At 39.8% G+C, this 10,949-nt stretch overlaps 1 protein-coding gene across 1 annotated transcript; it reads right to left on the reverse strand.

Moving 5' to 3' along the window:
* Positions 1-155: 155 nt before the first annotated feature.
* Positions 156-7,684, reverse strand: faah2b (fatty acid amide hydrolase 2b). The gene is made up of 11 exons (XM_010785904.1): positions 7,378-7,684; positions 6,424-6,506; positions 5,933-6,069; positions 5,625-5,834; positions 4,850-4,969; positions 4,631-4,766; positions 3,977-4,094; positions 3,774-3,893; positions 2,115-2,226; positions 1,854-2,039; positions 156-1,130 (listed from the first exon to the last, which is right to left on the reverse strand). Exons 1-11 carry the CDS (start codon positions 7,564-7,566, stop codon positions 955-957), a joined length of 1,587 nt encoding a protein of 528 aa, XP_010784206.1. The 5' UTR covers positions 7,567-7,684; the 3' UTR covers positions 156-954.
* Between the last annotated feature and the right edge of the window lie 3,265 nt (positions 7,685-10,949).

Consider the following 10,949-nt stretch of genomic DNA (forward strand, 5'->3'; position numbering starts at 1 on the left):
GGTATGGTCCAACACTATATTATTCAAATATAGCATGATAGGTCCACTTTAAGTTAAGAAAAATGTTGTTCTTTACTGTTTAGCAAGCAGTGAAAAATAGCAATTGGGAATTTCATTTGTTTTTTGTTTTGAGTGAGTGAAAAGAACCACAAATATTTTTGCTGAAGTTATAAATAAGAACAAATATTCCGTTTTTTATTAAAAGAAACAAATGAGGTGCAGCATAAACCAGGCACAATTATTATTCTGTGACATTCACATTACCACACAACTAAGATTTTGTCAGTGTATTCAAACAATTTCACCATACTTAGAGTGGTTTTATCATTCCTAATCGGTCTTATTTATCTCTACATCTACACAGGTGTGAGAGCATGGCTGTGGTCAAATAGTCTATTATCACTTTTCCATGACTATGATGGAAAACGTCATGACAACTCTAATGCATAGACAATTATAACGGTGACAATGCTGTTTTTTTGCAATTGAAGTATTCCTGGTCATAATCTCACCTCCTAAGAAAGGTTGTTTTCTATTGATCCAAAATGTAGAATTAAGCCTTGAATGTTCGCTTTGTATGTGTAACTGCAGACAAAAAACAAAACTTGGAAAAATGAACTGTCCATGTTCTATAAGAGGTAGGTATCTACACTGCATTGTTGTTAAACATATTGGAGACCCATTCACCAACAGCAAAGAGCCTTGTTTTGTGTGTTGATATGAACACTCACACACGTGAAAATCTATCTTTTTTAAAGCTTGTGCTCATGATTTGAACTGAGTAAATTATAAAAGTATGACTGACATTTATTGGTACAACTCAGTAGTGCAAAAAATCTCGTCACTTCAACATCCAGTGATCTGATTGTACCCCTTTGTGAACTACAGCAAGCAGCAAGGCAGATAAGTCCCACAATCTTCAGTCTGGAGATTTGGTTGTGTGTGTGTGTGGTTTTATTTGGCCCCAGGGTCCCTCCAGCCTCCGAACGTTTTCTCCAGGAAGAGAGCCACCTCGAGGGTCAGGTGGTCCTGCAGCTTTCCAGCGACCACCTGCAGCCCCAGGGGAAGACCCTCCTCGTTCAGACCCAGGGGGCACTGAGTGACCGGCAGACCCAGGATGTTGATTATAGCTGCAGGTAGGGGGGGGNGTTTTCTTAAGCTGTATGCCATAATCAGCAATATTAAAATAATAAAAGGCTTGCAATATTTCAGTTGATTTGTAATGAATCCAGAATGTATGACATTTTTGTTTTTTTAATTGCATTACAGAAAATAAAGAACTTTATCACAATATTCTAATTTTCTGAGACAGTCCTGTATATAGAAATATGTATACACACAATCAACAGACACATTTATACATATTCACACTTAAAGACATAAATACAAGCACAACAATCAATATACACAAAACAGTCACTAAGAAATGTACATGAGTGCAGGACTGTCCATAGCAGCAAACTTTACAGGAGGACGGCAGTTATCCTGGAACCCAAATGTGAAGTTTTGTGTTTGTCAAGCTTTCTGATGGATTTAGAAGCCATTATTATAATAGTCTCTGAATTGTAGAGATGTTGACAAAGTCCCAATTGAGTTCCCAACAATTATATTATGTTGGGCTTTTGTGTCATTTCTTATTATTAATCTGCAAGAACATATTTTTTGAAAAATTGCCTTATAATCAGGGAAGCCTTGTTCGAGTCAACACAAAAACAGTAACAGTAAAAACTAATGTCATTGCAGACTGGAGAAAAGTAAGCCTTTTTATTAACCAATGCTTAAGAAATGCTTGACTAAAATGACTTAATACTAAAACTTGAGGCGGGAATGTCAAAAGTATGACGAGGACTGACCTGTGTAGGTGAAGTCGAAGGGTCTGAAGAGAGGGTGGTGGTGTTTGGGGGCCACCCTGGGGTGCGTGGGGTACAGGAAGACCCCGTCAGCGCCCAGCAGCTCGTCCACCTTGTTCTGCAGCTTCTCCTTCTGCTGGAGGATGAAGGGCGACGGTTTGGAGTGCGTCATCTCAATCAGGGCCAGGCCTAAAAACGGGATTAATGCTGATTAATACCAGACAAAATAAATGATAATAACCAATGTTTTTGTACCCCTCTTACCGATAGCAGCCATGGTATGCTCGGATTTTCCCACCATCCATTTCAGCAGCTCCCACAGAGGCCATATGGGACGTCCTGGTTCCCCCATCAGCTCTGAAAACGCCTGAGGAGGCTGAGGCAGGGAAAAAACACAAAAAGTACTAATTACATCGAGCAGGCGGTATGAGAAAACTAAAGACCTTTTTGTACTTAAAGCATGTAAATGTCACAAAATACTAATATGAACCTGAAAATGAGCATAATAAATATTATTATATAAATATTGCTTTGAGTTAAAAGAAAAAAGATAGAAAAAGTAAAGCAGAATAAAGAAGTGATTGTGTCACTATAATCTGTTTAATCTCACAGGGTTTTTCTTTACTGCAGTAATACCCCTCTTTCACATGTAGTGGCTTGTTGATACTAGCGTACACACAGGGTCGGGTTGTGACGGAATACAGCGTTACGTAATCAGAATACAAAAATCAAGTAACTGCTCGCGTTATATTTGAAAAACGAGTAATCTGACAGACAGACAGACAGACAGACAGACAGACAGACAGACAGACAGACAGACAGACAGACAGACAGACAGACAGACAGACAGACAGACAGACAGACAGACAGACAGAGAGAGAGAGAGAGAGAGAGAGAGAGAGAGAGAGAGAGAGAGAGATGCAGCGTGTCAATATATTGAAAGTTAGAAACGGAGATTGTTAGATAAAATGTGCAAGATAACGTTTAAGTAGCATTTCTTTGTTGTTGAAATGGTGACATTTCATAACGGGAACAAATCAAAGTGAATGGCCTGCTGCTGCTGAATGCATGGGGCAAGTGACTGGAACAACTTTTTAAAGTTATTACCAAAGGACACCTTACAATTCATAAAATATTCTAAGGAAGGTTTCAGACAGGACTAAAGGACTATTTTCCAGAATGACACCAAGATGTTGTGTTTGAGTTCTTGATGAGCCATTAAAACAGTAAAATAAGTGTCTCCTGTTCACCAAAACATACCCATCTGTTATGGAAAAAGAAAGTATTCCAAAAGTATTCGAAAAGTAATCTGAACACGTAACTGTATTCGGATTGCTTTCAGAGCCATGTATTCAGTATTCAGGAACTAATTAAGTTATTAACCCTCCAACCCGGCGTACAGTAATGTTCTGCTGTTCTGTTATAATGGTTAAGCCGCTTTGCAACACATCAGGGCCCGCATGGTTTACTCTTTAACAGTGAATTGAATTTTAAAGCTAACCAATGTTTTTAAATAAGAAGTCACAAACTAAAGCTTTCAGAGAAATGCAGAAAAAAGAGAAAGAAAATAGTTTATCCTTTTAAACTGTCAAATACAATTATTTAAATAAATAGTAAGATATGTCAGACCAGGATGATAATGACTTATCAGACTAACAAAGGACCCTGCAGTAGTGTGTGTGTGTGTGTGTGTGTGTGTGTGTGTGTGTGTGTGTGTGTGTGTGTGTGTGTGTGTGTGTGTGTGTGTGTGTGTGTGTGTGTGTGTGTGTGTGTGTTATGCTGTGGCAGTTAAACGGATTAGTGATTCCTTTCCTGACAGCAGACCACAATAGGTGCTGTGACTCAGACTCATATTATATTAAATGTTCTCCCTAAGGCACACTGTTCTGTACAGGCGTGCAGCGGGCACTCTGCTCGACCCACCTTGCCCTTCTCGTCAGGAAGACCCATGTGTGTGTTCCAGATCTGGAAGCTGTAGCGGAGCTCAGGGAAATTCACTTCCTGCACCTCCACTCCGAGGTCGGCCTCCAGACGCTGCACCACCTGGAGAACATCACATGACGATCTTTAAATCTAAAAACAACTCCCGATAAGCCCCGTTTCTCCAGCGCGCAGATTCAACGCACCTTCCTCTGAATCTCCAGGAGGTCTTTGCTGATGGGGAATGTCATCAGAGAGCCGCCATCATGAGGGATGGTGAAGAACCGAAGCTTCTTTAGCTCCACCTTCGTGTTTAAGGACAACCTGAGGACACATGTAAAGAAGTATTGTAGGTTGAACATTAGTGTTGAGCCGTTACACACCGTCAGCTGTTGGCCCTGTTAAGCACTTTGGACTGTGGTTCAAGCTCTTTGCATTCACTTAAGGGATAAGGGTTTAAAGGAATACAGCATTATTTACAGTTCTAAATGGCATATTTACACACTCACATCTACCTGAGGAAGACCGGTTGGGATGGATACTCGTAACAAAGATTCATTGGATTGATATGGACTGCTTTGTCTGTCACACTTTTTCCAAGGTTCACGGATGTATTCTTTTTTTCTTCGGGTCATACTTAGTTACTTATCTTTCTGTCTGGTGTTTTGGGACATAATGTGCCCCTCCTTTTCACTCTTTGGAAAACATTTTGTGACACACACTTTCCCACAGCAGCTTTATAAGGCAACACTCCGGTATGGATGTGCAGCGGGCCACATTTGCATCTCAGAATGTGCTTATACAAACTGTTAAATAACACCTGCTTTGAATGTGAGTTAGATAAGACTGTGAGCTCTTACATGTGAGCGTTGGGTCCCGCCATGATCTTGAGCATGGGCAGCAGGTCTTCAGCGTAGCGGCACATGGGTCCGCTGCTGACGTACTCTGCATGTCTGCCAGTGGGGGGGGGGTACTGGTTGTCCGGGGACACGACACCTGCAGAAACACATCACAGTGTCCAATATGTATATGCACTGTTTTTTGCATGATGGTTCAATTTACATTCAGTGTTCTCTCACCAGGAGTGGTTTTATGGCCAAATATCCCATTGAAGAAACACGGCATACGGATGCTGCCGCCGATGTCTGATCCCACGCCGATGACGGCACCTGCTGCTGCCAGAATACTGCCCTCCCCACCTGAGAGGGGAGGAAGGGGGACGGAAACAGAGAGATAAGTTCATCTGCTGAATCAACTGCCTTGTGGTCGAAAGTTCCCCTACATTTTCACTTCCACTTTCTGATATTTCAGAAGATGTAGAAAATGTCATTGTTTTACTTCTGGGTACATTTAAAATGAGACATGGTGAATGAAATATTTGTGTGTGTTTACCACTAACTTATTGTTGAGGAAATATCGGCCTGTTACCCACTCTACCCCCATTGTCAGCGTTCAGGCATCGAGATACAACTCCGACACCCGTTTGAGCTCTCCAGGGTTATCCTTGTGTTCCGAGTCCTTGCTCCAACAGTTTCATTTACACTTATATTTTCTCCTGACCCAAATGTTTGTCACACATGATTCGTTCGTGAATATTTTCCGATCATTATCTGTTTTTAGACTTGATGGCTATGATTAATTGCGTACTGTTGTTGGCCTAAGTCAGAGCCTCTGTGTTAGTGTATGCAATGTAGTGTCATATGATTATCAGGTGACGCCAGAGCTATCCATGAAGACAAACAGAAAGATATCCGTTCTTATATGAATGCTTCTTGACTTGAAAAACATTTGCCTAAAAGAGAAGTCCTTTGTAAAAACTCCCCCTCAGTTAAAAGTTCAAGCAGCAGTTGCTACCTGAGCTTCCTCCCACTATCCTCTCCAGGTCGTACGGGTTGTTGGTGATGCCGCTCAGATGGTTGTGGGTCTCGGACCACATGCACAGCTCGGGGGTGTTGGTGACGCCCAATGGGATGGCCCCCGCTCTCTTCAGCAGGGCCACAGGAGGAGCGTCCACAGTGGCCACCACTCCTCTCCTGGAGACCAGACCGGTGGTAAAGGGCATGCCTGCAGGACGGACAGGTGGTCAAATGCTGAGCTGTGTGCTTTAACTATCAAAGCTTCTTGTTATTGATGTATGTAATCAGGAGGGTTCTGGAGGTTACCCTGCAGGGCGAAGGACTCCTTGACAGAGAGGGGGACTCCCAGTAGAGGCAGCCGGTCCTCCAGCACCTCCTCTCCCCCGGTCTCCTCCTCGATCAGCTTGTCCACCTGGCTCGCCTCCAGGAGGGCAGCATCAAACCTGGATGCAGAATGAATGACCCAAATCTGTTTAATTTAGGATCATCAATAGGACAAGTACATATTGTACAGAAGTATAAAGAAAATTGCAGAATAAAAAAATGTATAATAATTTAGCTGCAAAAACCCACAAGGAGTAGTAAGTAAATATTGATAAAATGGCACAATATAGAAGCACAATTCTATTATTCTGATTCTAAATGTATCTTAAGGTTCATCTCTCTATAACTATTTAATGGTCTTTTGTAATGTTCAGAAAAAGGGTGAAAAAAAGCCTTTTTTACTTACAATGTTTCTTTGAACCGTAACATTTGAGAACCAGCTAATCAGATAAAGAAGAATAGTTCTATCTTGCCTGTCTTTTATTACAGCGTTCACAAAAGGGTTGACTTCCTGGATCCTGTCGATGTAAGCCCGCACCACCTCCACACTGGACACCTGCAGAAACAGAAGGAAAACGTCAACACACGTTTCAAAACAGGAAAACAAAACAAACTGACAGAAATGGGCCAAATCTCCACTGTATTCGTCCAGATGAAATAAGAAACAGGTTCACCTGCATACAAAGAGCGGGGTGTGGATATGTAGTATGGCTGAAGTGATTCCATTAGACATTATTGTGCAAGTTATGGAATCAGCCCACCTATTACTCATGCACATTTCACAAGATTAAACTAGTGCATTTCTTTGAATGAATTGGACCAATTATATATTCTAAAAAAGACTAACTGCTCAAATAGTTGTATGACATTTGCATAAAAGCAAACTGCAGGAAATACTGCCATCAAATACAATGATTACACAATTTGTGAAGCTTTTTGTAATGCACTTATACTACAATTTGCCTAACACTGTAATGCACACAATACCACACCCATACCTGTCTGATGCTGTAAAGATATACTTCATATCTCATGCTATATAACAGGCTTTAATGACATTGTAAAACAATGTATGTGTCCCTTTTATAATCTGTATATAAAGATGTTGTTATTCCACAGGTGTGATAGCATCATAATAAAGGAAATACAAAAGCACATAGGTAGGATAAATATCCTACCTATGTGCTAGGATAGCACAAGAGTTTAGAAAGCTTTGGCTGAAAAACGTATTTTCTACTAATTGTAAATATTTATGCTGACAAAAGCCAGATGTTGAGACTATCATGCAACTGCTTATGAACAGTTTGATCATCTCAAACGACATTAACCTAAAAGATATAAATAAGAAAAAAATATTGGTCTATCAAACACGCTAAATCTCGTGTTTCCAGCAGCGGTTGTCCCGCAGTTTGACCCCGGGAACACACCTCTTTCCTCCGGATCTTCTTGGCGAGCTGCGTGGCGGAGGCGAGCAGCAGAGAGTCGCTGACGGGCGGCAGCTTCTTCCCGGGCATGGAGGTGCTCCGGGGCGACAGGAGTCGGAACAGCATGAAGAGCAGCCCCATGACCGCCTTGAAAAGCCACACCTGGGCCTTTTCCAGCCGGCTCAGTGCCATGTTTGCACCGCGGGGGGAGGACGGAGAGTCAGCGGTTGTTCGGCCGAGGTCACGCCGGCTCTGTGACACTCAGCTCGGATCTCCTCCTGTCACACCGCCGCTGGACGATAAATATAAACCTGCTGAGTCAAGCTGCCACAGGTTAGTCAGGGTACAACCGGAAGTGGTGCTTGTGCCTACTTAACCCTTAAGAACCCGGACCCATTTCTACTTTTGGGGAAATTAAGGGGAACATAATTTAGACAAGAACACATGTCTGACAAGTAACCCCACCTAGTGACATAGCCTATGTCACATTGGGCTTTAATGGTAAAATAACTCTTAAATAACTTCATTAATGAGGATGATTTTTTTGGTTTAAATTAGTTTGAACATTCTTTTAATTGAAGAATAAAGAATATATTAACTAAATATAACTGAATCAGAAGATCATAATAATATTTCTAATTGTGCATGTCACTCAGGGTTTACTGTGAAAGTTTAGGGTTAAAGTCCCAATGTGACACCAGTGTCACAGCGATGTTTGTCTCATTTGTTTCATATCAATTTGATCAAGAAATGTTTCCACAACAGGTTAAATGTAATAAAGGACATGTTATGTAAACATTTTAATTCTTAAATGACTTGAATTGTACCTTTAGCAAATAAAAGAAGCTTTTGAAATGTAGCTCGTTCTGTCACGCGTGTTAGCCTAGCTGCACATGGACATCTTGGACATGTTGTTATGGTAACACAAAGTCACATGACCTGGACCATGACCCACCAGACTGTTCAGTGTGTGCCAGTTGGGGACTTCATGAGATACAAACAAGGCTAAAGCTGTATAAGGAACTTTCCAGAACATTTAAAGTTCATGTGACACCCGTGTCACGGTGGGTCCTTATGGGTTAAATCCGAAATAAAAAGAAAATATATATGTTAACCCTGCACATTGTATATGATTATTATTCAATGTTTTTATCCACTTAAAGAGCTTTGGTGTGACAGCGTTTTGAAGTTATTGATAATATATTAGCCTCTCTGTTATTAGCCCTCTGCTCCACACTACCTCTTTTTAAATGTGCACAGCTCTCCATTCTGAATATAGTATGTCCTATTTAATTTACTGTTCTCAGTATCTTGCCTATTAATAGCCTACTTGTGTAAATATGTCTTTATTTTCAATTTGTTACAATAGTCTTATTAATAGTTTTGATATGATACTATTTTTTGCTCCTTTTTAACTCAAAGTCCAATTACTAATTTATGTCTCCAGTGCTTTCTACTACATCCCATAATCTTCTCCAATGGATGGCTCAGTTGTCTTGGAGATGGCCCAGTTGACAAATGTCAGATATGTTGGAAGATCCAGAAAAGTTAGTAAGTAGACCTTAAATAAATGTTTTAGTTGATGCATTTATGTATTTAGGCTACTTGATGGTCATAAGACTATGTATATTCCATCCAATGAAATCGCTTGCAGGAGTGAAACTAGTTTTATACGACTTTTATTTTGAAATTGACAAGCGGAATAAATGCATTGTGACTAGTTTGACGATGACCTTATGTGCCTCCGGGGACATAAAAGGTAAAGTTTAACAGACTTAGTTAAATGGATTTATGTTAATGGTTTTAACCTGTCCAGTTGTGGGTTCTGTTGTGCAAACTCAGTCATTTAGAACCAAATCGTGCAACAGCTAACTCACCGTAACAAAATGTGCTTTTGTCTGCAATGGGCTCCACAAACACTGAGTGTAACAGCTGTTTGCAATGGCGTCGCAGCCTCTATAATTAACGAGCCCATATGATATTAAACCATGATTAGTTAGGCTTAAAACTATAGAACAATATGTTTCTGCATGTGAATAAAATAAATAAACACAGACAGGAATCACTCACCAGGTTCAAAAGGCTACTTCCAGGATTACTATATAACTACTACATTGTTTAATATTCCCCAAACCCACCCTAAAACACGTCTGACTAGAAAATTAAAGTAATATGTAATCATTTATTAGCTCTGTTTTATGTCTCCTTTCTGATGGTATAAATCAGTGGTTGAAACATAGCACGACTTTGAGGTACTTCCTTTTATAAAATCCTTATATTCCTACTTTTCGGAGGCAAATATTGTACTTTGTACTCCACTGCATTTATTTGACAGCTTTAGTTAGTAGTTATTTGGCCTATTCAGATTAGTTCCAATATCTTCTGATCAAACAAAGCCTTTACTTTAAGGTACTTGTACTATACTTGAGTATTTCATTTTGTACAACTTTATTCTTCTACTCTATGACACTGTGTGCCCTGTTGATACACTAATTGAATTAAATAAAACAATCATATGATGAAGTTACTGATCTGTAGTTAATAAAATTGGCTACAGGTATTCATTAGTGATATTAGAGAATATATCAATATTGTGTAATAATACAGTTTGGTCAAAAGAGCCATCATGATTATAACACAAAAAAATGATGAACATTATTCTGACTTTATTTCATATCAGAAGAGACTATTTTTTATTTGCACACTGACCAAATTGTATATAGTGAAGTTCCTGTGCGTGAACACTAGGGGGAAGCATGGCCTCAGATTCACCCGTTTTCATCATTTATTAACAAACAGATCACGTAGCAGAAATGTGCCTCTGCAATGCAGGTCAGTGGGTTAGTGGAGGATCCATACTGTCTGCTGCTGCTGTGTGACCCTGCACCACCACACATCATTATCTCACCATTTGAAAGACTCCTTTTCAATCTAAATGGATCAAATGTTGTCAGTGAATGTCCTTGACTTTTATATAATGAGTATATTTTTATTTGCAATGTATCTATATCAATACAAGACCTAGATCTTTAAAAAAGCAGTACCATAACTAGTTTGTACTTATTACTCTCAAACATTATTCTGACAGCTATCACATTGCAGATTAAGATTTTACAAATACCAAACGATCATATATTACACATTAAATTAATCAACAGTATATTTACCCAATGTAATGTAGTTAAAAACAGCAAGTCCTTCCACATATACGCTTTCGTAGCAATCATTTTATATTTAGTATATTTTGCTGATACTTTTGCTGATGCAATGCAGTATTTTTACCCGTTTGTATTGGTACTTTTATTTAAGTAAATGTCATTTATGACACTTGTATCACCCTAAATTGCATTTTATTATTTTTGGTGTATTCATGTTAAAGGTCCCATCATGCTTTTCTGGTTATTACCCGTCCCCTTGTGTGTTATGTAGCTTTTTCTGCATGTAAACGGTCTGCAGAGCCACAAACCCTCAAAGTACACCCTGTAGCGAGTAAAACTCTAACACAGAAAATACCTGTCTATGCTGCCCAGAACGCCTCGTTGGAGATTTCTCTTTTTGGTTTGCCAAGGCACACA

Source organism: Notothenia coriiceps, unplaced genomic scaffold, assembly GCF_000735185.1.
Source record: "Notothenia coriiceps isolate Sejong01 unplaced genomic scaffold, NC01 NC01_scaffold00028428, whole genome shotgun sequence".
NCBI classification, from domain to species: Eukaryota; Metazoa; Chordata; class Actinopteri; order Perciformes; family Nototheniidae; genus Notothenia; species Notothenia coriiceps.

What these genes read in the sequence shown, in the direction of transcription:
- faah2b (XM_010785904.1), bottom strand. Translation starts at nt 7,566, where the DNA reads ATGGCACTGAGCCGGCTGGAAAAGGCCCAGGTGTGGCTTTTCAAGGCG. An exon ending in GCGGGACCCAACGCTCACAT is followed by an intron (nt 4,095 to 4,630) that starts GTAAGAGCTCAC and finishes ATGTGTCCTCAG; the next exon opens with GTTGTCCTTAAACACGAAGG. An exon ending in TTCCTGACGAGAAGGGCAAG is followed by an intron (nt 2,227 to 3,773) that starts GTGGGTCGAGCA and finishes TCCCTGCCTCAG; the next exon opens with CCTCCTCAGGCGTTTTCAGA.